This window comes from Sturnira hondurensis, unplaced genomic scaffold (genome assembly GCF_014824575.4).
Source record: "Sturnira hondurensis isolate 20B ecotype Veracruz unplaced genomic scaffold, ASM1482457v3 Scaffold0013931, whole genome shotgun sequence".
NCBI lineage: Eukaryota > Metazoa > Chordata > Mammalia > Chiroptera > Phyllostomidae > Sturnira > Sturnira hondurensis.
This window is the reverse complement of record NW_028086562.1, coordinates 4,684,618-4,712,521: the sequence shown is the minus strand read 5'-3', so window position 1 is coordinate 4,712,521 and position 27,904 is coordinate 4,684,618. Positions and strand designations below refer to the sequence as shown.

Here is a 27,904-nt window from a genome sequence, read left to right as displayed (position 1 = left end):
AGAGGAGGGAGACCTTCAGGTGGGGTGTGACACCCAGTTTGGGGGTGTGTGGGGGCTAAGGAGAGGCTGGAGCCGAGGGGTCAGGATAGACAGTCCCGTTTGTGATGGAGGATGGCGAGGGCACAGCACTGAGTGCACAGCCGGGTGGGCCTCCCTGAGGGTCCATGACTCAGTAACTGCAGTTCAGAACTGAGGTTCCGTCGGGTCAGAGCTCATGTGGCACCAGGCCCACCTCCCGCAGAACAAGTCCGGCTCTGGCCACGCCAGGCTAGGAGAAGGGACAGCCAGACAGGAGGGTCCACAGGGAGGGGCCCCCTGCCGGGACTGAGGCAGACTTGACCTACTGTGTGTGTGCTGCCTGCCTTGGCAGCCAACCCTCAGGGGCCAGTCTAGGACTCAAGCTCCAGCTGCGGGTGGGTGCCGGGACCCATAGGCCCATGTGCCGCAATGGAGTGAGTGCCCCGCAGGGGCGGAGGCCGCCGAACTCTCCTGAGGTCAGCCCACCAGGGAGGAGGGCCTCGGGGAAAGAAGTTCATGGAGAGGAAGGGAAAGGACATTGCCCGGAGCCTTGTGGGTGGAGGGGCCCAGAATGAGGAGCTTGGGCCCCACTGGAAGGCTTTGAGCTGGGCTGCATGGCTCTCTGCTCTGGAAGCAGGTCGGGGCACTGAGGGGTGGGCTGGGTGCTCAGACAGGGTGGAGATGCATCACCGGGGCCTGGGGTGAGAGTGGGTGCTCTGAAGCCTGAGAGACAAGGTCCCTGGCAGCCAGGCCCAGGCTCCTGGAGGAACAGCCGTGGGCCCACGTCCCTCAGGCTGGCAGGGCGGGAGGTCGGGCCGCCTCTGGTTCCGAGGAGGTGAGGGCCTCGGACCCCAGCCCGGGCTCGCCAGGACCCCGACCTCACCGTGGTGAGGACGGGGCCTGAGATCAGCTGACCCTTCTTCCCCATCTGACTCTTACCCTACTTTGCTCCCAGGGGCCCCACAGGCCCCATTGTGAAGTCTGGCAGCCACTAATCTGTGGCAGTCACCCCAAGACCTGATACCAGGTCTCACCTTGTCCCTGGCACGCCTCACCCCCTACAAGGCCCAGAGCAGCCAAGGGGGGACCCTGTCTTCTGAGGCCCACCTCCTGGTGTGCACCCTCTCCTCATCCCGGCTGGGGTCTGAAGGGGCGGCTGCTGCTGTCGGCACCCCTGGTCCCAGCCCTGCTGGGACCTGCCTCCCTCAGTTTCTCTCCAGGACCTGCAGGGTCTTCCTGGCTCTGCTGGCTAGGCCCCTTCCCCAGCCTCCAGCACCCAGACACACCCCTCCCCTATCCCTGACCTGGGGAGCCACATTCCTGGCATAGCTGAAGACAGGTATGTGTCCCTCCCTCCCTCTGTGCCACCTTTGTGTCAGGGAGGCCTGCTGCCCTTCTGGAAGGAGACATCCCCCCCTTGTCAGGGATGTGGTCTGGCCGCCCACACTCTCTGAGCCTGCCCAGGCTGCCGGCCAGCAGGCATCTCGTCCAGCCCTCAGCCACCTACCTTGTCCTGGTCGTCTGGACACAGCCCCTCACTGCCCCCACACTCCCTGCTCCACCGGATGGAGGTGAGTCCTGGGCCTCCCCTGCATCACCCAGGAGGACATAGGCCTAGGTGGGCCAGCCAGCCTGGGGCCCTCCCCTCCCAGTAGGAGCAGGAGCAGAGAAAGGAAGTGTTGTTTGCCCCCGCCAGGCCTGGCACAGGGACAGGGTCCTGGCACGGGGACAGGGTCAGAGTGAGTCTGGCGCTGGCCCAGGCCGGCCCTGCCCAACCCTGAAGCCCGGGTCCCGTCTGGCTAGGCGATGTTGGCTCCCCTGGCCAGGCCTGCGGTCCAGGGCCTCCAAGGAGGCCTTGTTAGGGCTCAGGCTGCAGGGATGTGGGCCCTGCGGGGGGTTGAGCCGGCTCTCCACCCTGCGGAGGCGGGGAGATGCCCAGGGGAGTTTTCTGGGCTGCCTCCCTCGGGGCTGGGCATTTAGCCTCTGTACCCTCACCATTCCCTGGCCTGTCCCACCCCCTCCACATTCCTCCCCGCTGACGTGGGAAGTGGCTTCTTCCTGTACACGGTTCCCTCTCCTGCCCAGTCTGTACTGCAGGTTCTCACCCCGCCCCCCCCAGCCCCCTGCCTGGCCCCTCCCCCAGGCCGGGCCTAGAAGAGGCAGGTCCGGGCTGGCGGCTGCCCGCCCCGCGCACCTTGCTCAGGCCCTAGGGCCACTGGGGGCGGTGTCTGCCCAGGTGGGGCGTGCTTTCCCACCTGAGGTGCCTGGTGGGAAGTCAGTGCGCAGGACTCGGCTTGTGTGGGTTTGGACTCTACCTGCGTTCGTGACCGGCCTCTGCGTGTGTTCACGGGGCAGGAGGGGTTGCGATCCCCTGGCTTCCCTTCGGGCTCAGCTGGTGGAAACAGCGCTGGGCCTTTTCCATACCCCACCCCTCGCTCTCCACCCAGAAGGGAGCCCGGCCTCCATTCTCTCCAGACTGGAAACGGGAAAAACATTGGTTTTGAAACCGCCTGTTCCTTCCCCTCCATCTGTAGCTCCAGGTGCCGGACAGAACATTCAGGTGGGGCCTCCCTGTGCCCTCTCGGCCTCTGTGGATGCCGGGACCACATTGCACAGGTGACGAAGCTGCAGGTCACCTGGCAAGGCCAGCTGTCCTAGGTCTGGGCCTACAGGCCCCGCCCCTGCCGGTCCTCCCCGGTGTCTGCTTGGTTTCCTTCCCGCAGGGTCGGCCCCCTGTCCCTGCAGGGGGAGGCAAACAGCCGCAGAAACAATCTCTATGCTGCCCAGCCTTTGCCTCCACCTGTGGGGCCCAGGCCAGCGGCCACCCCCGCCTCCTGCCAAGTTCAGCCCTTGCCACCCAGGCCTACTGGCCCTGGCTCCCCACAGCCACACAGGCCACTGGAGCCAGGGCTGCAGGTGCAGTGGCGCCCCGTCCCCCAGAGTCCCAGGAGGTGCCTGCCTCTCACACAGAGACAGGACACGGCACCCCGGTGACGGTGATACAGCTCAGCTGGGAAGGGGGCTGTGCCCCCCTTCGGGTCCTCCCTGGGACCCAAAAGGGGCCATGCTGGAGCCCAGGCTGTGGCTGGGATCTTGGCTTGTGGTGGGGGTGGGGAAGTGAGCCCCCCTCCCGGGGCCTCTCCCCCCTCCAGCAGATCCTGAGAACTTCCTCTGAGGAAGGCCCCCTGCCAGGGGCTGCTGACAGCTGGACCTGGGAAAGGGAAGAGGCCCCTCCTAGCCAGGCCCCTGCCGCCCCCCATGGAGAGAGGCTGGGAGAGGGAGCTCTGTCCGGTCCAGCTGTGTGGCCCCCGCTTGCATGTCTATGTGTGCACACACACCCCTCAGCCTCCGATGCTGCCATCTGTGCACAGGATAGTTCTGGTTGGAGCCCCGACAGGTGGCCTGTGGCTCTGCCACACTGTCACCCCAGGCTCCATTGAGGGCCAGGGCCCTGCCCGTGCCTGACAGCAGGCTGGTAAGGGGTGGCCTGTGCGTGTGCACCAGGGCCTTGGGGACAGGCCTCCAGCCTCTGTCCTCTGGGTCCCAACCCAGCCTCTGCAGGTGGTCCCGTCTCCTGCCTGCTGTCCCCCCCGTCTCCTGCCTGCTGCCCCCCGTGTCTGGTAGTGCCCGGGACCTGGCAGAGGGCTGGAGACCGGGGGCTGTGGTGAGGACCTGAGAGAGCCCTGGGGGGCCACTTGGGTTCGCAGTCCCCTGTGTGCCTGCTGGACCGAGTCTGGCCCAAGGCTCTGGGGGAGTCTGTCACTGGACTGAGCGGGCACCAGCCGGTCCAGCTGCTCCCCCAGCAGCCCCCTTTGTCGCCCCACGCTGGGCCCTGGTGCAGCTGTGCTAGCACCCATCACTTTGCCCACAGGTGGGAGGCCCCAGTGCACACCTGGGTCCGAATGGGGCCTCCCCTGCCCCTCACGGAGTGGGGAAGTGGGCCCACTCCTCTTCCTGGAGGGGCAGGGGTGAGGCTCAGATGCTGCTCGTTAATTCACTTATCGACGCCTTCCTGGTCCACACCCCCACCCCCCACCCTCAGCAGATCCTCCAAAGGCCACTGGGAGGGGCCGCCACCGCCACCTGCCAGCTGCACGGGCCCCTGCTGCCTTCTGGGTGTGCCACCCAAGGTGGCCAGGTGTGTGTTGTGCCTGCAGGGGTGAAGGCGCAGACAGGGGCAGGGCCTTCTGGGCAGAAAGTGGGGATGCCGTGAGTGGCAGGTGGTCCTGTAGCTTGAACGACAGGTGAAGGGGGGGAGAGAGCTGCTGTGCGCACGGCGAAGGGGCGAGGCTGGGGACCCAAGGCCGCCGCCGCCGTCCCCCCTGGGTGGGAGTGCAGCCGGCTCTCCCTCTGCCTGACAGGTGGCACCTGGTCCCACTAGAACTCTCCCATCTGCACCCCGGCGGCCACCAGAATCTCCCTGTCCTGCCTCCGTCTGTCTTTTTATCTCTCCAGCTCCCTCCTCGCTGGGTCTGTCTTTCTGCCTCCTTATTCCCTGTGTCCATCTGCCACATCTCTTCACCCTAACACCCAGCCGGCTGCTGCCTCCAGGAAGTGGTGCCCAGCTCAGCCCCGCTGGGTCCTCGGGAACACAGGGCCTTCCGACTCACCACTGACTCACTGACCACACCTGGGCACCTCCCAGGCTGCCCTGGCTTTCTCTTTCCTCCTGGAGACATGCAGGATCCGGCGGGCTCGGGCTGTCCTACAGACGAGGGGCGCAGAGGCAGGGATCAGACCCACCTCAAGCCTTCCTTTGCTCCAGGCGCCCACTCCCCCCTCCTCTGTTCCACAGGCGCCCCCTGGTGGCTGTGACCCAGGTCCTGGCTGGGTCCAGGCTCCCTCCCCCCAGGCCCCCCGAAGGACTTGCCCACAAGCTCCTCACTTTCACCCAGGGTCCTCGCCACACTGGCTCTGCCTGGCCTCCTGCAGCCTCCTGCTGTCATCTGGGCCCCTGTGATTGCCTGTCTGAGGGCCCTTCCTCCAGAACTGTGCCAGCCCCCGTCCCAGCATTCAGGTCTCGGCAGACAGCATCCCGCAGACCCTCCCATCTAGCACGCCCCCTGCCACAGGCAACCTCCCCTGTGCAGAAAGCTTATCTGACCCCGGACACACCTCCCGCACTTAGCCCTTCAGGGGCGGGGCTCAGGGCTGGGTGGGGAGGGAGGGAGGGAGGGGCCTTGGGCAAAGACAGGCAGGAGCCCCAGTGAGGAAGGACTGTGGTGAGGGAGGGGTGCTCAGGCCACTGGTTCAGCAGCTGCTTTTGGAGCCCTCAGCCTTAGGAGCTACGAGCTACGAGTAACCTTCCTGAAGCTCATCCCGCCGCCCTACCGTGCGCGCTTACTACGGCAGGAGCGTGCAGTCAAGGGTGGGGGCATCTCCTGGCCTCACCTGAGGCTGCGATCTGGGGCCTGGGCCGGACGCCATCTCCTTCCCAGAGGCTGGCCTGGGTCCAGCAGCGACGTCCTGCTGTGAGACACCAATTGTCTGCTGAGGCTGGGGGAGGGGACTGCCGTGCCTGAGACCAGACTCCAGGAGGGGGTGGGGGCTGCCCTGCTTGTCCTGTTCCCCTCCCTCACCTGTGACAGGTGCTCGCTCTCTTAGAGGTGCCTGCGCTGAAGCGGTGTGCCTGCAGGCTGTCCGTAGGACCGCTCTGCCCCGCCCCCACCCAGTCCTTTAGGAAGGGGCTGGGCCCCAGCCCCTCTGGAGGGAGCCAGGGGCTATCTGCATGAGAAAGGAGCCAGCAGGTGGCCTGGGGGCTGGCCCCTACCCCCGCATTCCTTCCCGTGCCTGGAGACCTGGAGGTGCCCGAACAGAGCCTGCGTGAGCACAGGGTACACAAGTTGTGCGGAGGAGGAGTGAGCTGTGACGCATGAAGGCGAATGTTTGTGTCAGTGACGCCGCTGTGCACGCGTGCGGGTGACACCAGTGCCCGGGCGACACCTTGAACCCCGAGAGCGTTCCCGTGTGGAGCCTTGAGTTGCTGTGTGTGAACCCAGAGAGCGGGGGCACCGACTCCCAGCTCAGGGGCCCTCCGTTCCTTCCTGGGGCATGGGCTGCTCAGGGCTGAACGATTTCTAGTCTGAAAGATCCCAAAATAGCTCTGGTAGCCTGTGTTCCCCTCCCCCAGCTGGGTCTGGGGCCTCAATGGCCCTTTGTCTTTGAAGGCTGCCAGCCCCTGTGGGGGGCTCTGACTGGGGCTGGGAGGGACCAGTCTGCCTGCCGGTTCCCTTTCCCTCAGGCCAGCCCTGTAGGGCCTGAGCTCCACCCTTGGGTTGGCCGCCTGGCCAGTCCGTGGGGGGCAGGTCCCAGGGGCTCTGCTGGGAGGGGGGCTCCCCTGCTAGCCCCATCCTAGGCTGGCACTGATCCCCAGGTTTACCCCTCCCACACCCTGGCCCCTCCCCCTCCCTCTCCACAGAGCCCCATGGCGGCCGCAGACAGGGTTCCTGTGCGTGTGTGCACCTGGCTCTGGACACCACCTGCGGTTTGACCTTGGTACTGTCTGAGGGTCAGACCCTGCCCTGGGTGCTCCCAGTCCAGGGCCGTGCCCAGGTCCCAGGCTGTGAGTGGGGCTGGGAGGTCCCTAGGAGAGTGAGGTGGCCAAGGGTCCGGCCTCCAGGAGGCGTGATGGATTGCAGCTCTGGGCCCCTCTCAGCGTGGGGTGTGGGAACCACTTTGTTTACTGGCTTTTCCTCCAAGGCTGTATGAGAACCAAAGGTGCCAGGGCTCTGAGAGATCTGAGGCCCCCTGCTGTGTGACGGGGGCCCCACAGAGGGCTGGCCCCCGGGTGGGGTGTGGTGCCAGTGTGCGTGCCAAGGAACGGGAAGCAGTCGAGAGAGAGGGGCCTGGCAGGCTGGGTGCTGGCTCGCCGGGGGCTGCCCGGCCCAGGAGGCCGGGGATGTGTGCGGAGGAGCCCGCCTGACCCGGAGGGAGTGACCAGGGCAGGACTCCAGGGCCCGTTCATGAAGCAGCTGGACACCTGGGAGGGTGAAACAGCTGGCGGGGGGTCCAGCCAGAAGTGCAGAAGTGGCCGTTGGCGCCCTGGGGTGCAGTGGTCGCAAAGGGCAGTCGGGACGATGCCAGGAAGGGTCTGTTCCTGGGGCAGGGCAGAGGGCACTCCAGGGAGATGGGTGTGGTCAGTGCTCCCTCCCAAGATGGACTGAGATGGGGTTGGAGAATGACCTAGGTGGCACTGGTGGCCATGGCAACAACAGTGTGGCTGGGAGACCTGCAGACAACATGCAGATGCCCCGCCCAAGGCCTATGTCCAGTGTCTGTGAACGTGTGTCTGTGGCTGAGTGTGTGCGGGGGGGCGGGGGGGGGCGGGGGGCAGCCGGGATGCAGTTAAGTCTTCGACTGGGGTGGTCAGTAGCCACTGCAGAGAACCCACCCAGAGGGTTCCTGGGGTGGGGAGGGGTGTGGCCTAACCCCAAGAGCAAGAGGGTCCTTCTACTTGGTTGGTGTAAGAAACTTCCAGACCTGTAGGGAAATTTTATGAGTTTATTTGAGCCAAACTGACAATTGCTGGGAGGCAAAACCTCAGGCTTGAGGACACGCTGCCGAGAAAGGCATCTTTGCGGCTCGTGCTGCGCATCCGAATCGAATCGGAGGAGGAGACGCAGGGCAGCAGGTTAAGGGGCTGGGAGAAAGCAGAGCGGGAAACCTCTGCGATTGGATGAAGTGGAGGGAGAGCCGCTGGCCTCTGTGGCCTCGCACCGTGTGTGTCCTCTGGGGTCTGGAAAGGACATCACTCTGACATTTCAAAGGTCTGTTGTCACCTTAGATGCAAAGAGGCCACGGACAGACTCCCTTCCGGTTCAGCGCTGCCCTTTGTCAAGTAAACTTCGACCTTTGTCAAGGAAGCTGCGGGTCTTCCCGCGAGCTTGGCGGGTTTAGGGGTTTAGTATGTGGCCCCATTTTTCTTCTGCCCAAAGCTTCCTCTTCGTCCCCAGAAAGGGCCGGCGGACTCTAGGAGGGGAAGGTGGTGGTCTTCGGGGGCACGGGGCCGTGACCAGGTCCAGGATGCAAGGGGCCAGTCTCGGTGGGGGTGACCGCTGGTGATTAGGGGCCGACCTGAAACTGCCCGAAGTGGAGGGATGGGTGTGCGAGCGAGTAAACTTGGCCGTGGAAAGGGTCGCCTTTGGAGTCCTGGCCGCGGTGGGCGAGCTGGAATTGGTGTGGAAGTCCCGCCTCTCAAGCAAGGAGGGAGCTGAAGACCTGACATCCGGGCAGGGGCTGGGAAAGGCCATCCTCAGGGGGCGGATGCGGAGCCCCGACTCCAGCCCCGCCGTGACGTCATGGCCCCGAAGTTCCCCGAGCCGCCTCTGAGGGGCGCCCCAAACTCGCGGGGACACTACGGACAGACACTCATTTGCATGTTTCTTCTGCCCGGGGAAGGGGGGGCGCGGGTGGTTTGAAGGGTTGCTGTCCCTTCCTCGGGAGAGGTGGGCGCACCGAGCCACTTTCGCCCTCCGGGTTGGACTCCGCGCGCGCGCTTTACTCCATGTCTGTACCTGCGGGCCTCCCCCTCCCCCACCGCGCTACAGGGCGGGCCGCACACAGTGACGCGCAGACAGCAGCCTGGAACCGGGTCCCCCTCGGAGGTGGGGACGCAGACCCCAGACCTTGCGCCCAGCCCAGCCGGGTGGGAGTTGGAGGGGACCCGCTCCTGACCCGCCCCACTGTCGCCCCCTCGCCCACCCCGCGCCCCAGCACCTGCCTCCTCCTTTCCACTCAGCCGCCCCTGCTCCCACCTCTGCCCTGGCCCCGGCCCCCTTTTCAGCCCCAGCACCCCGCCATCTCCTCTGCCTCCTGCCCGCGCCCCAGCCCCTGTTCCCCAGCCCCGCTGCTGCCCCGCCTGCCCCCGCAGTCCCCTTAGTGCTGCCGCCTTCCCTGGTCCCACCCTCATCCTCCCGATCTCTGCACTGCAAACCGCGACTCCCCGCCGGCACTGGGGTCCCTGGAGGCGGCTTCCTTTGTCTCAACTCTCCGCCCTCCCTCAGCCACGATCTTGGCCCCTCACTTACCGCTTCACCGGCAACATGGGCGCGGGGAGCCTGGCGTCCGGAGGTGGGAGCCCGGCTCGACCCTGAGCAGCGGCTCTTTATTCTCGGCCTTGCTGACGCGCGGGCTCCTCCCGCTCGCTGCCATCGCCGCCCCGCCTCTGCCGGGCCTGGAGCTGTCAAGGGTCCCTTCTACGTCCTGCGTCCTGCCCTCGCACACCTCCCCACCAGGGGCGCCTGGCTACAGAAGGGCCACCCGCTGTCAGCCCCCTCCGACCGGACCAGCCTCTCCAGGGTGGCCAGCCAGCCTAGGACTGGGGCTTCGGGGGCCTTTGGGGGCTCCAAGGACTCCAGGAAGACAGCTGTCTAGCTGCTGGTGACTTCAGCCTGCCTGGACAGCTTGTGGACAGCAGGGGTGGCCGCTGGCTCCCCGTTCCTCCTGTGCCTTGCTCTGAGCCCAGATTTAGGATTTCTACTCCCGGAGAATTCTGCACACCTCCCATCATGAGCCTGGAGGGTGTGGAGGGGGCCTGGCACCCCCGACTGTGACTGGAGCTGAACTTTGAGGATACAGCTGCTGCCAGCTGTCACAGGGTTTCCAGAATGGGGGAAGTAGCCTCGAGACGGCCCGAGGGCACCCCGTGAGGACCTCCACGCCCCAAGAGTGGAGGCCATGCCCCCACTGCCGCTGGAGCGGGACCCCCGGCAGCAGCGCGGGGTCTCCCTGCTGGTGCGCTGCGTCATGGTCCCCTGCAACGTGTGCCTGCTCCTGCTGGCCACCGCCACGCTCGGCTTCGCAGTGCTGCTCTTCCTCAACAACTGTACGTGGCGGCGGGCGTGGCCACCCTGGGCCTGGCCCCAGTGACCCCGCATCTGCCTCTGAGCTCCCCAGCCTCAGCTGCCCATGACTGGGGGACAGGCCGGGTCACAGAGAGGCCACTGCCTGGGGTGCAGCTCAGATGGGCTACCTGCACTTCCTGAGGACAGGACGTGCCTTTCTTTGGGTGCCTGGGCTCTCGGGGCTGGCCGTCACCCTGAGCTGCAGAAACAGCCTTCCTTGGGAGCTAAGGAGGAAGGGGCAGCTTTGGCCAGACCTGGGCTGGGCTCACCTAGGGAGCAGCTGGCTGGCTGCCCATAGGCCTGCAGCCAGGCCCCGCCCGTGTGCCCAGTCAGGCTGACCCTACAGCGGGAGGGCCAGACACAAGCAAGGGCTTCTGCCTTTGTCCACCCCCAGGCTTCAGGGCTCAGGGTGGGGCCAGGGAAGGGATGTGGGCAGGCAGGTGTGACCCCTTCGGTCTGGGTGAAGGGACAGCTGTGGAAGGACCTAACTTGGAGATCTGTTTCTTCGCAGACAAACCCGGGACCCACTTCACGCCAGTGCCCCCAACACCTCCGGACGGTGAGTAAACACATGGGTTGGTGACAGCTTGAGCTTGGGGATCTGTTTCTGGAGGGGCCGTGGCACTTTGGGGGTCAGAGGCTATTCTTGGGGTGTGTCTGGAGCAGGACCGCGGCTGGGTCGGGGGTCTGAAGTTCCTGGGCCCAGCGGTGTCTCAGTGCCGGCCATTACACACAGTGCGGCTCTGATGCCTGAGCAGTGAGTCCCGAGCCTGCAGCTTGTGAGACAGGTGGACAAATGCAGAGGGTGGGGGGCTGGGCTGGGCCAGGGCTGCAGCAGGACCAAGCCAGCTATCTGAGGAGGCGTCGGAGGGCCTGTCCCCAGGACTGAGCAGGCTGGGACCTTGCAGGTGTGATGTGGGGGGGAGAAAGCTGTTAGTGGGCAGGGGGCACATGGGGTCCATTTGCAGGAAAGGGGGCTCCCAGGTTGCCCAGGTTCACGGAAGTCACATACAGGGACCAGTCATCTGTACATGGGAGGAGGCAGGGCTGCGCTGGGCTGGGCTGGGGCAAGGGCCCAGGACTGTGCCCCAGAGGCTGGGCCAGAGGCTGGGGGCCACCAGGGTTCAGAGACGGGGCTGGATGAGTGGACACCCTCCCCTCTCCTTGCATCTTTAATTCCTCTCCTGAAGCTGGAAGGGCTGGAGGGTCTCCTGGCCCCACACCTGCACTGCGATCCCATTGCGCACTTGGGGACAGTTGGGGACAGCCACACCCCCCCGGCTGCAGCAAGTGCTGCTAGAAGGCCACTGGTGCCTCCAGCGTTGCACAGCGAGGAGCGGGAGCCGGCAAAGAGGCTCCTGCAGCAGGCGGGGTGGGGTGGGCTCACAGGGCCTAGGGGGGACCGCCCAGCACAGACCCGGGTGTGTGGTTGCTGCTGGAACCACCCGGGCTGCGCCGGAAGGCAGGAACGCGCCTGTGACGTCACACCTGCGTCCTCTGTGCTCGTGTGATTTTTACGTCCAATGGGGAAACCAGCCCTGAGACTCTGAGACCCCCTAGGCACCGTGGGGGTGCACGGGAGCAGCTCTGGCCTGGCTGAGCGTGGCTGGGGGAGGGGGGAGCTATTTCATCCTGGACAGGGGACGAGTCCATTATGCCCCAAACCTCAGCCTTGCCCACACTGAATCACCAAATGCCACGCGGCTGCCCCGGGAGCCGGGAGAGGAGACTGCCCCTCAGGAACTGTCGTTCTTGGGGGGTAGGTGGAGAGACCAGGACCTGGTGTCAGTGCTGGGGCCTCAGCTTCATGGCACCCTGGCCCCTCTGCCCTCAGCTAGGCCCAAGGCACCTATGGGTGGCCTCTGGTCTCCGGCCCTTCCATCCGTCCTCTGCACCCACCCCAGGCCCCAGCTGTGCACATCTGCTTCCTCCCCAGTGTCTGTGGGGCAAAGCAGACCCCTGGGCTACGGAGGAAGGTGCGGATCTTGGCAGGTGAGGAGCCTGCTGGTCACTCAGAAGTAGGTGTCCTTGGCAGGGGTCTGGTTGCACCCAGGTGGTCAGAGGGAGACAGAGGCCTGACCCCAAGGGCACAGACACAGCAACCGGCTGGGAGCCTCAGGTACAGTGAGGTGACCAGGTCCTTGGCCATGGAGTCTGGACCCTGGGAGGGACCCTGGTCTGCAGGTCCAGTTGAGACCAAAGAGGAGAGCCGGCTGGACATCAGCAAATGCCAGGGCTTGTGGCTTGGGGCGGTGAGGGGCCTTGGGTGAGAGACAGGGGCTGGGGGCACCAAGGAGGCCAGAAAGTGTGCAGAGGGGCTAGGGGTGGGCCCTGTTGGAGCAGGAAGGCCCCATTATTGACCATAGTCGTCCCGGCCGCTGGCCGTCCCCACAGCGCAGTGCCCCAGGTGCCCTGCAAAACTTTGCTGCCCAGAGGCAGTTCCCACGGCCCAGGTGTCCTCGGGTGCCCCTTTCCCTGGAGGAGATACTGAGGCGTGGCAGGGGCATGCAGAGCTGGGGAGAGCCGGGCTCCAGGGTCTGATGAGGGACTTGAGGGGGTGGGGCAGACAAGGGCGAGGTGGCAGGGAGGAAGCATAGGTGGACGGGGTCGGGGTGGGGGGGGCGCATCGTAGGGACTTCTGGCTGGTGTCCATGCAGGCCCCTGGCTCTGGCTCAGGCAGCCTGTGCGGGATGGGGGTGGGGACGCCCAAGCAGATAGCAGGAGCCTGGGGTGGCCTGTTGCCATGGCAACAGTGAGCTCCAGCTCCAGAGCTGGGTAGAATGGAGGGTGCTTCCTCCCACCCAACTTCCCGAGTCTGGTGGGAGGTGATGGGGGCGCCTCCCCAGTCCCCATAACTTATTAATGCTAATCGGACCCAGTTGCACATGCATTAGTTCCTGACAGCTGTGGCCTGTAATGCCCACCCCCACCCCCGCCTGTGGGTGTGCAGTCCTCTGCCAGGGTCCTGAGGAGCCAGCCTGCCTGCCCCCTGCACACTGGGCACACGCAGCTCCAGCTGCGAAGCCAACAGCACCCCCATGCTGGCCTCTCTGAGTGTGAGGAGGCAGGATGGGGCTGAGGGGGCCGGCTGGAGAGGACAGGTGGGGAGGACAGGCACGAGGGTGCCCGGGGAGAGAAGCTCCCAAGGCTGGGGAGCAGGAGACGGAGAGGGCGAGCCACACAGAGCGGGGGCCTGGGCAGGGCCCGTGTGCGGACAGGTCTTGAGGGGCAGGAGAATAAAACGTGGGAAGATGGGGGCCAGGGCAGCAGGGTTCCTGGCCTGAGGCAGAGGGTGGACCATGTGACCTGACCTCCCACACCTTCCCCCTAGCTGTGTGACCTCAGGTGTCCCAGAAGGGCGGGGGGAGCTGGTCCCTGGGGAGGTAGATGGGTCAGGTATGCAGGTGGGCACTGCAGGGTCGGGGCTGTGAGTGGTCAGTTGCCTGGTCACCCATCAGGAGATGGGGAGACCCCCCAAGCAGTGTGAGGGGGCCAATACCCGCAGCCGAGCTGGCCGAGGGCTGGCTGTCCACCGAGGCAGGCGGCAGGTGTCCCCTCCGCAGCAGGCACGGAGGTGCAGACGGAGGGGGTTCCCCAGGAGGGAAGCCCCAGAAAAGGCCAGGACGGGTGGGAGGCCTGCATTGGGCAGGGCTTGATAGGGGAGGGCCTGGCCCTGTGACAGTGCCCACAAGCATGTGTATGTGGGCATGATGGGCACACACATGTGCCTGTGTGAGCATGTGTGGGCACACGTACATGTGTGGATGTATCTGTGGGGTTTAATGAGTAGATGGTGTGGCCCGTGTGTGCAGATGGCCCCGGGGTGAGGGGCTGGCAGGGGCGGGCTCTGACCCTCCCCCTCCCCATGCCAGCCTGCCGGGGGATGCTGTGTGGCTTTGGCGCCGTGTGTGAGCCCAGTGTGGAGGATCCCGGCCGAGCCTCCTGCGTGTGCAAGAAGCGGCCCTGTCCCCGCGTGGTGGCGCCGGTGTGCGGCTCTGACGCCTCCACCTATAGCAACGAGTGCGAGCTGCAGCGAGCGCAGTGCAGCCAGCAGCGGCGCATCCGCCTGCTATCCCACGGGCCCTGCGGTGAGTGCGCCCGGCGCAGCGGAGGGGCACCAGTGTGTGGGGGGACGGCCAGCGTGACCCTACCCCGCCCCGCCCACAGGGCCCCGCGACCCCTGCTCCAACGTGACCTGCAGCTTCGGCAGCACCTGCACGCGCTCTGCCGATGGACAGACAGCCTCGTGCCTGTGCCCTGCCTCCTGTCGGGGGACACCTGGGGGCCCCGTGTGCGGCAGTGACGGTGCCGACTATCCCAGCGAGTGCCAGCTCCTGCGCCAGGCCTGCGCCCGCCAGGAGAACATCTTTAAGAAGTTCGACGGCCCTTGCGGTGAGCTACGCCAGCACCTCGCATGACCTCTGTGCGTGCGCCTGCGCGCACGCCCTGACCTCCGCCCTCCCGCCCCAGACCCCTGCCAGGGTGTCCTCAGCGACTCGAGCCGCATCTGCCGCGTGAACCCTCAAACCCGGCGTCGCGAGATGCTACTCCGGCCAGAGAGCTGCCCACCCCGGCGGGCGCCTGTGTGTGGGGATGACGGAGTCACCTATGACAGCGAGTGCGTGATGGGCCGCACAGGGGCCATGCGCGGCGTCCTCCTCCAGAAAGTGCGCTCCGGGCAGTGCCAGCCTCGAGGTGAGCGCCTCCCTGGGGGGGCGCTGCGCTGCCTGTGCTCACTGTCCCCCGTGGGTCCTCGGATGCCCTGCATGTCCCACAGTGGAGGCTGGTGTGGCCCTCTGGCCTCTGATCTCCAGGCCTTCTCCTCCCATCCCCAGACCAGTGTCCAGACACCTGCAGGTTCAATGCCATGTGTCTGGTCCGCCGAGGCCGGCCACGCTGCTCCTGTGACCGCATCATCTGCGATGGGGCCTACAGACCCGTGTGCGCCCACGACGGGCACACCTATGACAATGACTGCCGGCGCCAGCAGGCCGAGTGCCGGCAGCAGCGCAACGTCCCCCCCAAGCACCAGGGCCCCTGTGGTGAGCACTGTGGGGGGGCCCGTGCCTGGAGCAGGCCGGTCCTGCGTGGGTCCCTGCTGCCACCATCACACACCATCTCCATCCTGAGTCACATCCCCCTGGGGTCTTGGGTGCCAGCGGGTCCCTGGGGGGCCTGGCAGGGCTCTTGCCTAACGGTCTCTGGGGTGGAGGGCTCCATGATCAGGGCGCCTGGAGTACCTGGGGTCAGGGAGGCAGTGGTGGGGCCTGTGTGGCACCTGCAGCCTCCTGGGTCCCTCAGGGCTCTGGGGGCGACAGAGGTGGGGACTGCTGTGCCCTGCCCACCCCCAGCTGTGTCCCCGGGTGTCTCTGCGGTCTCTCCGCGCCTGTCTCCTCCCCGTCCTTCCTTCCCTCTCGGCTGCGCCTCTTGTGTCTTCCAGCCTGACCTACGGGCAGGATGAGGCGCCGCACCTGCTGCCCGGAGCCCGCAGCCTGAGGTCTGCCCCCAGTGCGGCGGGGGGGTGGCTCGCTGCTGCCTGGCCTTGTGGTCCTCAGAGCAAGTGGACAGACACCTCCTCCCCCTGTGTGGCCCTGGGTCCGACTCTAGATTGCAGACTCTTCTTGCCCACGGAGAGAGCCCCCCCACGTGCACACATGTCCCAGGGTGGCTGGGGGTCCAGTCAGTAGCCTGGGCAGGCCTGGCCCTCACACAGCCCACCGTGGGTCTTCGGGATGCTCCTGAGGACAGCCCATACCGCCGTCATGCGGGGGCTGGGGCTGTTGGTTCCGTGTCCCTGTCTGTGTCTGTCATGTGTCTGTCCCTTTCTCTGCTGTGTCCTGTGCCTCCGACCCTTCTCCCGGTCCACTCCTCCTGCGCCATCCCCACCCCGGGAGAGGGTCTGCTGCGTGGAGCTGGGGGCTTCTGCCTGAGCCTGGGGGAGGCGGCCTGCTGAGAGCCCTGTCATCCGCAGACCAGCCCCGGTCCCCGTGCCTCGGGGTGCAGTGCCTGTTTGGGGCGGTGTGTGTCGTGAAGAACGGGGGAGCCGAGTGCGTGTGCCAGCAGGCGTGTCCAGGCGTCTACGACCCCGTGTGCGGCACTGACGGCGTCACGTACGGCAGCACCTGCGAGCTGGAGGCCACGGCCTGCACCCTCGGGCGGGAGATCCGGGTGGCTCGCAGAGGACCCTGTGGTCAGTGGTGGGCTAGTGGGTCCTGCGGGGGGGGGAGGGCGTCCTGGGCACCGAGGTGATGGCGCCTCCTTCCCAGACCGCTGTGGGCAGTGCCGCTTTGGAGCCTTGTGCGAGGCCGAGACCGGGCGCTGCGTGTGCCCCTCCGGGTGCGTGGCCCTGGCCGAGCCTGTGTGTGGCTCAGATGGGCACACGTACGCCAGCGAGTGCGAGCTGCATGTCCATGCCTGCACACACCAGATTAGCCTGCACGTGGCCTCGCCTGGACCCTGCCGTGAGTGGGGTGGGCTGGGAGGCTGTGGTCCCTGCGCTTCCCAGCTGGGGCCTGCTGACTGGGCCCGGCTCCGCCTCCGCAGAGACCTGTGGAGACACGGTGTGTGCCTTCGGGGCAGTGTGCTTGGCGGGGCAGTGTGTGTGTCCCCGGTGTGAGCGCCCCCCACCTGGCCCCGTGTGCGGCAGCGACGGCGTCACCTACAGCAGCAGCTGTGAACTCCGTGAGGCTGCCTGCCAGCAGCAGACCCAGATCGAGGAGGCCCGGGTGGGGCCCTGTGAGCAGGGTAGGCTTGGAGACTGGCGTGAGGTGTGGGGTGCCAACTCTGACCAGCAGCCCTCGGGTGACCGTCCCCTTTCCACAGCCGAGTGTGGCTCCGGAGGCTCCGGCTCCGGGGAGGACGGCGAGTGCGAGCAGGAGCTGTGCCGGCAGCGTGGCGGTGTCTGGGACGAGGACTCAGAGGATGGGCCGTGCGTCTGCGGCTTCCGCTGCCAGGGCATCCCCAGGAGCCCGGTGAGGCTCCGTCTCTGGGCAGGGGTGAGGCAGGGCCTCGGCCACTCCACTGACACCGTTCCTCCAGGTCTGTGGCTCCGACGGTGCCACCTATGGCACGGAGTGCGAGCTGAAGAAGGCCCGGTGCGAGTCCCAGCGAGAGCTACATGTGGTGGCTCCAGGAGCCTGCCGAGGTGGGTGGGCACGCGTGTTCTTGTGCGTGTCCGCTGTGTTCTCTGTGTGTGCGCATTCAGAGCTGTGTACACAGGTGTGAGGCAGGTGGGAGTGTGCCTGTTCACAGGTGTTGTGTCTGGCAGAGATGTTTGAGCACACATAAGTGTGTCACGTTGGTGCATACTTATACCCATGCAGCTGCATGTGTGGAGTGGCGTGTCACTGGGAGCCAACAAGTGTGCACTGAGCACCTACTGTGTGCCAGGCTGGGCTTCAGTGCAGAGAGGCAACAGGAGTCAGCAGGGCCCCTCTGGGCAGTTTCTCCCCTATGGGCAGTTACAGGTGCACGAGTTACATTTCTGCACAAGGGTGTGAGCGTGGGTGGTTGGAGGCATATGGATGAACGTGTGTACCCATGTCTTTGTGTGTGTGTGTGCATGTGCGCACACATGTGCCCCGTTGCTAGGACACACTGACCCAAGCCCGTGTGGCTCTGGTCGTACAGTGCGCCCAGGGCTGCATGTGCTTGACCTACAGTTGTCCGTGTGTCCTGGTCCTCTGTGGACGGACATTCTCTCGTGTGTGGGGTGGGATCCTTCCCTGTGGCCTGATCCAGCCTCCAGCCCTGATGGAGATTGGCCTTAGGAGGGGATGGCGAGGACCCAGGGAGGCTGAGGGGGAGTGGCCAGGCCCAGGAGGGTGTTGGGCACTGTCTGGTGTCTTTCTGCAGGCCCCACTGTGGCCCCAAGGCCACCGGCAGTCCCCCTGCACTGCACCCAGACCCCCTTCGGCTGCTGCCAGGATAACGTCACTGCTGCCCGGGGTGTGGGCCTGGCCGGCTGCCCCGGTGAGTGCCTGAGCCCGGCCCCAACCACAGCCAGGCTGAGCCTTGCTGCTGTGGTGACCCCGTCCTGCCCTGGCCTTGCAGGCATGTGCCAGTGCAACCCGCATGGCTCCTATGGTGGCACCTGCGACCCAGGTACCGGCCAGTGCTCCTGCCGCCCGGGTGTGGGGGGCCTCAAGTGCGACCGCTGTGAGCCTGGCTACTGGAACTTCCGTGGCATCGTCACTGATGGCCGGAGTGGCTGCACCCGTGAGTGACAGGACCGCAGCTGGCGCTCCACCGAACTCTCCCGCCTGCCCGTGCTCATGCTGGGCCCTGTGTCCCCTACTCTGGCTCTGGCCTGGCCCACATCGGGCGGAGGCAGGGCTCTGGGGCCAGTGGGGAAACCAGGCACAGGCCTCAGGTGCCCCCTCCTGTCCGTGTCCCCTCAGCTTGCAGCTGTGACCCCCAGGGTGCTGTGCGGGATGACTGTGAGCAGATGACCGGGCTGTGCTCCTGTAAGCCAGGGGTGGCTGGGCCCAAGTGCGGGCAGTGTCCAGGTGGCCGCGCCCTGGGCCCCTCTGGCTGTGAGACAGGTGAGGGCCTGGCCTGTGCTGGGGAGTGGCTGTCCTGGCAGCTGGCCTCCTGAACCAGCAGGGCCTCTTCTCTGCCCCAGGCTCCTCGGTACCCCAGACCTGTGCTGAGATGCACTGTGAGTTCGGGGCGTCCTGCGTGGAGGAGGCTGGCTCCGCCCACTGCGTGTGCCCAACACTCACCTGTATGGGGGTGAATGCTACCAAGGTGAGGGGTGGGGCGTGTGTGGGGGGTGGGGGTAGGGAGGGGCTCCCCCACAGCATCCTTGCCCTTGTGCCCCAGGTCTGTGGGTCGGATGGAGTCACCTATGGCAATGAGTGTCAGCTGAGGACCATCGCCTGCCGCCAGGGCCTGGACATCTCCATTCAGAGCCGCGGCCCCTGCCAGGGTGAGGCCCAACCCACTGCCCCAGACATGACCAGGAAGGCCTGGCCTTGCCCTGACTCGGTCGTCCACCAGACTCTCCTCTCCTCGCAGAGGCTGTTGCTCCTGGTGCCCACCCAACACCCACATCTGCGGCCACCTCAGGGCACCACCTGAGTGAGGCTCTGCCGCCCAGTGCCCATGCTCTGGCTCCCAGCAGCACCCCGCACAGCCGGCCCACCCTTCGACCCTCGCCACAACCTCAGACCACCGCCAGCATCCCTCGGACCACCTGGAGGCCTACACTGACCGTGCCCCCCACGGAACCCCCCGTGGCAGCAGGGCTTGCCACGTCTGCCTTCAGTGAATCTGGCAGTGCTGATGGGAGTGGCGACGAGGAGCTGAGTGGGGACCTGGAGGCCAGTGGGGCCGGCTCAGGGGGTGAGCATGGGCTCAGGACGCGGGGAGCGGGGCCCAGGATGGCTGGGCCTGCTGCTGGGCTCAGACTGCGCCTCCCCAGGACTTGAGCCCCCTGGGGGCGGCAGCGCTGTGACCCCGGGGCCACCCATCGAGAAGGCTTCGTGCTATAACTCACCTTTGGGCTGCTGCTCAGATGGCAAGACGCCCTCGCAGGACGCAGAGGGCTCCAACTGTCCCGGTGAGTGGGTGGCCAGGGCTGGGCTGCAGCGTGAGGAGTGGCCTGGATCCTGCCGGGGACACCGTCTCTCCTCCCAGGAAGCAGGCCTGCTCCGTAGGTGGGCACGCAGGGTGTACGGTGTTCTGATCTCAGACGTGCGTGCGTGGCCTTGGGATTCAGCACACGCACACGCACACACGAGGTCTGGCCCCCAAACACACGTGGGCGCTGCGGCCCCTGCAGCTAACCTGTTTTTCCTGTCGCAAGCTGGCCCGGGCACTGCCCCATGGAGTCCGCCTGGTAACCGATGCCAGCCCTGCCCCTGGTTTCCCACTAACCTCATGACCATCTGACTAACTGCCATCTGCCCTGCACTCGTGGGGCTTGCTGCCAGGGCCTGCGTCCATGGCCGGCCCAGAGGCCTGGCCGGGGCCAGGCAGGACCTCACTGCCCCCTCCCCCACAGCCACCAAGGCCTTCCAGGGTGTGCTGGAGCTTGAGGGGGTCGACGGGCAGGAGCTATTCTACACCCCAGAGATGGCCGACCCCAAGTCGGAGCTGTTTGGGGAGACAGCCAGGAGCATCGAGAGTGCAGTGAGTCGGGGCCCTCGGGGCTGAGTCGCAGCCCTGCCTTCCTCCCAGGGCCGACCCAGAACAGCACTGGGTGGGCGTGCCCGACTGCCCAGTCGGGGCAGCCCCCAGAGCCCTCACCCACCCCTCACCCGCAGCTGGATGACCTTTTCCGGAACTCGGACGTTAAGAAGGACTTCTGGAGCGTCCACCTGAGGGACTTGGGGCCCGGCAACACTGTCCGAGCCATTGTGGACGTGCACTTTGACCCCAGTGAGCCTCCATCCTGCTCCCCCCAGGAGGTGGGGTGGCTGCACGGGGCTCTGCCGTGCTCACTGTGCCCTCTCCCCAGCCACGAGCTTCAGGCCACCTGATGTGGCCCGGGCCCTGCTCCGGCAGATCCAGGCATCGAGGCGCCGGTCCCTTGGGGTGCGCCGGCCACTGCAGGAGCACGCACGCTTCATGGACTTTGGTGAGTGCCTGCCTGGCCCCTCCCCTGCTGCCACCGGCACCTGCTCACTGGCCCTCCCTGGGCCCCCTGACAGTTCTCCCCGCCCTCAGACTGGTTTCCTGCACTCTTCACTGGGGCCACCCCTGCTGCAGCCACGGCCAGGGCCACCACCTCCGCTTTTCCCATGGTGACCCCCCGGGCGCTCTACCCCAGTCACACGAGCCGGCCCATCAGCAGGACCACAGCGTCCCCCACCACACGACGGCCCCCCACCACGGCCCCCCATCGCACGCAGCAGCCCCCAAGGCCCTGCGACTCCCTGCCCTGCCTCCATGGGGGCACCTGCCAGGACCGGGATTTGGGTGGAACCTTCACCTGCAGCTGCCCAGCCGGCAGGGGGGGCACCATCTGTGAGGAGGGTAAGGGTCATCCTTGCTGGAGAGGGGCAGGGAGACAAGCAGGGGGCAGGTTTGAGCCACCATTGGCAACAGAGTGTGGGAAGTAGGCCTAGGGGCGCCAGGTTGGGGTCGCGGGCAGGGAGCCAGGGCCTGGGGGGTTCGGGCTAGAGGACAGGGCCACTGGGGCCCTGGTCCTCTGTCCCCTCCAGCTGGTGCCTGTCTCACAGCACTGCGCCCCTCGGTGCCGTCCTTTGGGGGCCACTCCTTCCTGGCCTTCCCGACCCTCCGAGCCTACCACACACTGCGCCTGGAGTTGGAGTTCCGCGCGCTGGAGCCGCAGGGGCTGCTGCTGTACAACGGCGGGGCCCGGGGCAAGGACTTCCTGGCACTGGCCCTGGTGGGGGGCCGCGTGCAGCTCAGGTGGGTGGTGCCAGGGCCGGGGTGGGTGGGGCTGGAGCAGCTGGGGGGTGGGGCCGTGGACCTGGTTCCTTGTGGCTGATTTGAGGGCCCCCTTCCTCCCCCCCAGATTCGACACAGGTTCAGGACCCTTGGTGCTGACCAGCACAGTGCCCGTGAAGCCCGGCCGGTGGCACCGCCTGGAGCTGTCCCGGCACTGGCGCCAGGGGAATCTCTCAGTGGACGGCGAGCCCCCTGTCCTGGGCCAGAGCCCCAGTGGCACTGATGGCCTCAACCTGGACACAGAGCTCTTTGTGGGTGGTGTCCCAGAGGACCAGGCTTCCGTGTGAGCATTAGGGAGGGTTGCGGTGGCCTTGGCCCCATTCCCAGTGTCTGACTTTCACCCTGATCTCTGACTTGTTGGCTACATCCAGGAAGCCCACGCTATCTGAGTAGCAAAGGGGGTGGAGAGACATGTGTGAACCATGGCTGTGACCCCGACCTCAACCCTAGCTCTTGATCCAGGTCCTGATTCTGCCCCATCTGTGGGTGGCATTCCTGAGGACAAGTGTGACCACCAAGGAGGGACTGGGCTGATGTTCAGCCCTGACCTGTGATCCTCAGCCCATGCCTGTCCTGGGGACTGGCTGTCTGTGGGCACCCCAAGGGGGGGATGGGGAGCAGCCCTGACCCCTGACCCTCGTCCTGGCGCAGGGTGCTGGAGCGGACCTCTGTCAGCGTCGGCCTCAGGGGCTGCATCCGCCTGCTGGACGTCAACAACCAGCGCTTGGAGCTCAGCAACTGGCCAAGGGCTGCTACCAGAAGCTCCCATGTGGGCGAGTGTGGGGCCCACCCCTGCCTGCCCAGCCCCTGCCTCGGGGGTGCCCCGTGCCAGGCCCTGGAGGCTGGCATGTTCCACTGTCAGTGCCCTCCGGGCCGCTTCGGTGAGGGCAGGTCCTGGGCTGGGTGCGGGAGGGGCACCTGTGTTACTGGGGGCAGGGGCTCCAGCTTCCTGGGACTCCACCCCGTCTCTCTCCAGGCCCGACCTGCGCAGAGGAGAAGAACCCCTGTGAGCCGAACCCCTGCCAGGGGGCAGCCCCCTGCCGTGTGCTGCCGGCGGGTGGGGCCGAGTGCCAGTGCCCCCTGGGCTGGGGGGGCCCTCTCTGCCAAACAGGTGGGGGTGCGGGGCCTCAGGGCAGGGAGGGGGGCTGGGTCAAGCGTTTGGGTTCTGCTAGGGGTTAGGGTTGGGCTTCAGGCCAGGGGATCACAGCATGGTGGGTATACAGGGGACCCCACGTCAGGGCCCAACACCCCATGTGACCCCTGTCCTGTCTCCCACAGTCTTAGCACAGAACGATCCCCGGCCCTTCCTGGCTGACTTCAGTGGCTTCTCCTACCTGGAGCTGAAAGGCCTGCACGCTTTTGACCGGGACCTGGGGTGAGTGGGGTGGAAGGGGTACAGGAGAGGAGGCAGCCCCCCGGGCATCACACTGACCCCCCCACCACCTGACTCCACGTGACCCCAGGGAGAAGATGGCGTTGGAGGTGGTGTTCCTGGCCCGGGGTGCCAACGGCCTGCTCCTGTACAACGGGCAGAAGACGGATGGCACGGGGGACTTTGTGTCACTGGCACTGCAAGATGGCCACCTGGAGTTCCGTTACGACCTGGGCAAGGGGGCGGCAGTCATCAGGTGTGCAGGTGTGGGTGGGGACTAGGCTGGGGACCCATGGCAGGGTCACTGGGGCACCTGGCAGGGCAGGTGGTAGGGCTCATGGTGCCCCCTTCTCACCAGGAGCAAGGAGCTGGTGGCCCTGGGCACCTGGACCAGGGTCTCCCTGGAGCGAAACGGCCGCAAGGGCGCCATGCGCGTGAACGACAGACCCCGTGTACAGGGCGAGTCCCCAGTGAGTGTCTCCTGGCCATGGGCCTCCCCCTCTTCCTCCTCCTCCTCTTCCTGCTCCTAGTCCTGGACGGCGTGGTGGCCCCACCACGTGGCTCTCACTGAACTGTTTTCTCCCCCGTCTGTCCTGTGCCTCCCTCTGCTCTCTGCTCTCTGGCCTCGCTCTGCAACCCCCACCCCGCTCCTCGGATGTCAGAAATCCCAAAAGGTACCAGTCTCCCTGCTCCTCCTGCCTGTCATCTTCTGCCGCCCCCATCCCTAGAGTAGCCCCCATCCTGGCCACTAAGCCCCACATCGGCCACGTCTGTGTGATTAACTCTGCCTTGTGGATGGGCCCGAGGGCGAGGGGGGCCCTGGCAGGCGCAGTGTCCTATGCCTGCCCGGTGGGCAGCTCCCCAGTGGCTCACCCAGCGCCTCCCCCCAGGCATCGCACACTGTCCTCAACCTGAAGGAGCCTCTCTACCTGGGTGGGGCTCCCGACTTCAGCAAGCTGGCCCGGGCTGCCGCAGTGTCCTCTGGCTTCGATGGCGTCATCCAGCTGGTATGTACGTGGTGGAGGGGGCATTCTGGGGGGGCTCCCATGGCAGAGAGGATGGAAGGCAGGGCTGTGACTCTCATTCCTCCGTCCCCCCAGGTCTCTCTGAAGGGCCACCAGCTGCTGACCCAGGAGCATGTGGTACGGGCAGTGGACGTCTCCTCCTTTGTGGACCACCCATGTACCCAGGCCTCGGGACATCCCTGCCTCAATGGGGCCTCCTGTCTGCCCCGGGAGGCCTCCTACGAGTGCCTCTGCCCTGGGGGCTTCTCAGGGCCTCATTGCGAGATGGGTGAGCACTGCCCGCCAGGCCTAGGCTGCACGGGGGCCCTCGAGGCCCTCCCTCACCCTGACCCTCTCTCAGGGCTGATGGAGAAGTCAGCGGGGGACCTCGACGCACTGGCCTTTGACGGACAGACCTACATTGAGTACCTCAATGCCGTGACAGAGAGGTAATGTGCCCCCCCTGCCTTCAGCTGTCCGTCTGGTCCTGTCCACACGCATGCGGGCGAGAGCCTGGCTGAGCCACATCCGCCCTCCGCTCCGTGGCCAGGAAAGGCAGGCCCCACAGTACCTGCCCACCACCCTCCTGCACCCTCCTTCCTCTCACCATCTCTGTCTCTTTGTTTCCAAGCGAACTGACCAATGAGATCCCAGCGTAAGTAGCCTGGGCCCCGTTCCACCTTCCCTCTCACTCGTTCCCCCATTCTCTGCTCCTCGCTGGCTGGGCAGCAGCGGAACTTCCCTCCCAGATGCAGGACGGGGCTGGGGCTGTTTGGGCTGCATGAGGCCCCGGGTGTGTGCTGAGGGTGGTCCCCCATCCACCCCCTCAGGCACTGCCCTCACTGCGTGTGGACATCTGTGCCCATGTGCACGTGTGTTTGGTTGCACATGTGTACTGGGACATCCAGGCCTCTCGAAGCAAGGAGCCCACAGTCTCCATTCTTACCACCTTTCTCACCTCTTGAAAGCTGGGCCTAGGCCATGCCCACCAGCTCGTGTCTGCACATGTGTGTTGCATGTGTGTCACTGCCGGGGCTCTGGGGGGTGGAGCAGATGGCCCCGGGTCCTCCATGTCTTCCGAGGACGCTTGCTGCTCCTGCCTCCCATGTGTGGGAAGGGGACGTGGGGAGGGCTGCTGCAGGGCCCCGCCCTGCACTGCCGCCTGTCTGTCCCCGGCTCACCTGCATCCCTCTCTTCCTGCTTCTAAGCCCCGAAGCGCCGGGTTCCGGGGCCCCTCATAGGTAAGCACGTGCTGCCCTGGCCTTGCTGTCTGCCTGCCCGTCGTCACCCCCCACCCCCCGCCTCTGCTGAGCTGTCCTTCCGTCCGTGCACCTCTCATGTCTGCCGGTCTGGTCCTAACTCCCACTGCCCATCTGCCCCATGTTGGTGTCTGCCCGTTCTCCGCTGCACTTCAGGAAGGCCCTGACCGGCCCTCTTCCCTACAGTGAGAAGACACTGCAGAGCGACCACTTTGAGCTGAGCCTGCGCACCGAGGCCACGCAGGGGCTGGTGCTGTGGAGTGGCAAGGCCACGGAGCGGGCCGACTACATCGCCCTGGCCATCGTGGGTGGGCGCCTGCAGCTGGCCTATGACCTGGGCTCCCAGCCGGTTGTGCTACGCTCCACCGTGCCGGTCAACACCAACCGCTGGCTGCGGGTCCGAGCGCACAGGTCAGCCAGGAGCCCAGGGCACACTGGACCTGCCCTGCCAGGGTGTGCTGGGTCACTGGTAGCTGGTGGGAGGCAGGGCCTGCGGTCTGACCCAAGGTCATAGCTAGAGATGGGGAGGGACAAGAGGACACAGGTTACGGTCAGGGAACCTCTGATCTGAAAAGGGGGCCCTTGCTGTTTGGGGATGTGTTGCTCTGCTCGGAGCCTACCATCCCTTCCAGCAAAATTGAACCCATGCGACAGCCTCCTGCCCTGGCCACCAAGCACCCTCTCTCCTAAGGATCAGTGCCACCTTGTCCCGGCCCTGGGTGACACTGGATGGGGCTCAGGGCCTGGAGGCAGCAGGGTGGGCTCTCTGGAGTCACTTGGGGGCCTCACCTGTCTGCCCCTCCAGGGAACAAAGGGAAGGCTCCCTTCAGGTGGGCAATGAGGCCCCTGTGACCGGCTCCTCCCCTCTGGGCTCCACGCAGCTGGACACAGATGGAGCCCTGTGGCTGGGTGAGTGAGGGGAGAGGGACAGGGGAGGGTCTCAGAAGCTCTGGGGGACAGACCCCATCCGCTGGGGCCAGCACTGAGAGTGGCCCCTGAGTCAACCCCACTCAGCTGCAGATGGGCCAGCCAGTGTTGGGGCCCTGTCCCCTGCTCTCCTAGCCCCTGCAGTTAGCTGCCAGGGCGGGGTGGGTGCAGGAGGCGAAAGCTCACCTGCTAATCACCTTGTTCACCCTGGGTGCTGACGGGCCCCAGGTCACTCACCTTGTCTGTCATTCGAGTGCTGGTGGGTCCTTCCACCCACCAGGTCTGGCCTGCCCATTGGAGTCACAGGGTGTCCTTCCCATGTTTGTCCTGCAGGGGGCTTGGCGAAACTGCCTGTGGGCCCCGCCCTGCCCAAGGCCTACAGCACGGGCTTCGTGGGCTGCCTGCGAGACGTGGTGGTGGGGCGGCGAGCCCTGCACCTGCTGGAGGACGCCGTCTCCAGGCCGGAGCTGCGGCCCTGTCCCGCCGCGTGAGCCACCACAGCCTCCACCACCTGCTGCAGTCCTTTTATATTTTTGTACACTTGTTGCTTTTTGATATGATTTTCTTGCCTACGTTTGGCTGGAAGGACTCCGGGCCTGGCATCCCTCCCGTCCAGGCAGGCAAGCTGCAGAGACACACACTCGGGGCCGACGGGGCAGCACGGAGTGCGTGGCTCCGCCTCAGGATGCACCCCGACACCTCCACACAGCCCGGCCTGCTGTGCTCCTGCCTGTGGGCAGACCGACACACCGCACTCTGCTGGCGAGGCTCCACCTGGCAAGGCACCAGAGGGGGAAGCTGCTGCCCGGGTTGGAGAGGACCCTCCCAGGCCTACACTGAGTTGGTCCTTGTCCCGCTGTGAGTGGGCCAGGCTCCCCAGGACTAGCCTCCCACCTGGCCAGCCTGTCCTGGGCCTCCTGTGCCAATACTGTGACTTAGAAATGACGTTACCAGTGGGGCCACATAGCGCCACATCCCCCCACACACACACAGTGTCTACCAGTCCCAGGGTGCTGAAGAGCAGAGGCCAGGCCCAGGCCTGTTCCCGGGCCTTAACCCTCAGCTGGCCCTGCCCACCCACCCAGCCAACTTGGACCTGGCTGTGTCCCCTCCCTGACACCTCAGGCTTCAGAAGGAACCCTGAGAGGCGGTGGCCACTGTGGTGTGGATGATGCCCGTCACCTGTTTGCCTGGGCAGCCAGTGTCCCCCTCTACAGGGCACATGTCCAGGCGACACCAGCCACAGAGTTCCTAATGCTGTTGCTGTTGGTTGGCATCTGGGGTGACGGGCTGTCACCTGGGCCCGAGAGGAGCTGAGGACACTGCGTGGCAAACCCCCCCCTCTGGCTCTGGGGTGAGGGGCAGCTGTCCTCATTCGAGGATGACCGGAAGTCGGTGGGTGTCTGACCGAGGCCAAGAGGCAGGTGCAGGGATGGCAGTGAGGCCGTAAATGCCTTAAACGGCAACACTGCGTCCCGCCCCACCCTACCCCCTCTGAGGATGGCCCACACCCGCCCACTGGTGGGGTGCTGGTCCCTGCTCCCACACCTGGGCCTGGGCTGTTTGGCCCAAGGGCTGAAGGGGCCCAAACATCCCATTACTAACTCCAGTCTGTGTCAATCACCCTGAAATAAAGTCCGAACACGTCACGAGGTGCTTGCGTCTGCTCCGCTGGTGGCTTTTCAGTGTCCCGATGGGGCGCAGGCCTCACACTCCCTTATGTGGCTCTGGGTGGAGGCTGCTTCTGAGGAGCAGACCCCCGCGGCAAACTGACCCGTTGGTAGGGCAGGGCCTGCGGAGGTTCCTACCCCTAGGAACTTACTTGGGGTAGCCTTGCAGCATTGCACCCACTCTGCGCTGCCTGCGGTGGCAGGGGTCCCTTCCCACTGGCTCAGGCTGGTCCACCTTCCGTCCTGTTTGAGAGACCCTCAGCAGAAGGCCAGAGCGGCGGCCTAGGAAGCACAGCTGTGAGCCTCAAACCAGAGCAGGAGAGGAGACCTGTGTGACCTCCCCCCTGGAACCCTGACCCCTCTAAGAGATGTGTTTCTCCATGGGCTCCCCAGG

General features: G+C 66.0%; 1 protein-coding gene across 10 annotated transcripts in view; it reads left to right on the top strand.

Moving 5' to 3' along the window:
• The window catches only part of AGRN (agrin), a 31,523-nt gene extending 4,022 nt beyond the window's left edge, over positions 1-27,501 (top strand). Inside the window, exons 1-37 of one of the 10 annotated variants that reach the window (XM_037062272.1) lie at positions 8,887-9,841; positions 10,372-10,419; positions 13,733-13,948; positions 14,028-14,252; positions 14,331-14,555; positions 14,696-14,902; positions 15,832-16,050; positions 16,127-16,321; positions 16,404-16,604; positions 16,683-16,831; positions 16,899-17,004; positions 17,715-17,831; positions 17,913-18,077; positions 18,260-18,403; positions 18,484-18,608; positions 18,684-18,789; positions 18,879-19,205; positions 19,285-19,422; positions 19,867-19,994; positions 20,129-20,243; positions 20,323-20,442; positions 20,532-20,840; positions 21,047-21,239; positions 21,346-21,561; positions 21,930-22,159; positions 22,255-22,389; positions 22,557-22,653; positions 22,742-22,906; positions 23,009-23,120; positions 23,313-23,324; positions 23,541-23,657; positions 23,751-23,943; positions 24,016-24,103; positions 24,863-24,895; positions 25,100-25,324; positions 25,719-25,822; positions 26,174-27,501. In XM_037062272.1, the coding sequence (XP_036918167.1) occupies positions 9,694-9,841; positions 10,372-10,419; positions 13,733-13,948; positions 14,028-14,252; positions 14,331-14,555; positions 14,696-14,902; positions 15,832-16,050; positions 16,127-16,321; positions 16,404-16,604; positions 16,683-16,831; positions 16,899-17,004; positions 17,715-17,831; positions 17,913-18,077; positions 18,260-18,403; positions 18,484-18,608; positions 18,684-18,789; positions 18,879-19,205; positions 19,285-19,422; positions 19,867-19,994; positions 20,129-20,243; positions 20,323-20,442; positions 20,532-20,840; positions 21,047-21,239; positions 21,346-21,561; positions 21,930-22,159; positions 22,255-22,389; positions 22,557-22,653; positions 22,742-22,906; positions 23,009-23,120; positions 23,313-23,324; positions 23,541-23,657; positions 23,751-23,943; positions 24,016-24,103; positions 24,863-24,895; positions 25,100-25,324; positions 25,719-25,822; positions 26,174-26,331 (5,811 nt within the window). In that variant the 5' untranslated portion in view covers positions 8,887-9,693 and the 3' untranslated portion in view covers positions 26,332-27,501. Of the gene's footprint in view, positions 1-8,886; positions 9,842-10,371; positions 10,420-13,732; positions 13,949-14,027; positions 14,253-14,330; positions 14,556-14,695; positions 14,903-15,831; positions 16,051-16,126; positions 16,322-16,403; positions 16,605-16,682; positions 16,832-16,898; positions 17,005-17,714; positions 17,832-17,912; positions 18,078-18,259; positions 18,404-18,483; positions 18,609-18,683; positions 18,790-18,860; positions 19,206-19,284; positions 19,423-19,866; positions 19,995-20,128; positions 20,244-20,322; positions 20,443-20,531; positions 20,841-21,046; positions 21,240-21,345; positions 21,562-21,929; positions 22,160-22,254; positions 22,390-22,556; positions 22,654-22,741; positions 22,907-23,008; positions 23,124-23,312; positions 23,325-23,540; positions 23,658-23,750; positions 23,944-24,015; positions 24,104-24,862; positions 24,896-25,099; positions 25,325-25,718; positions 25,823-26,173 lie in introns of those variants that run through there. The other 9 variants (XM_037062271.1, XM_037062265.1, XM_037062268.1 and 6 more) reach the window with 9 other exon arrangements.
• Positions 27,502-27,904: the final 403 nt, after the last annotated feature.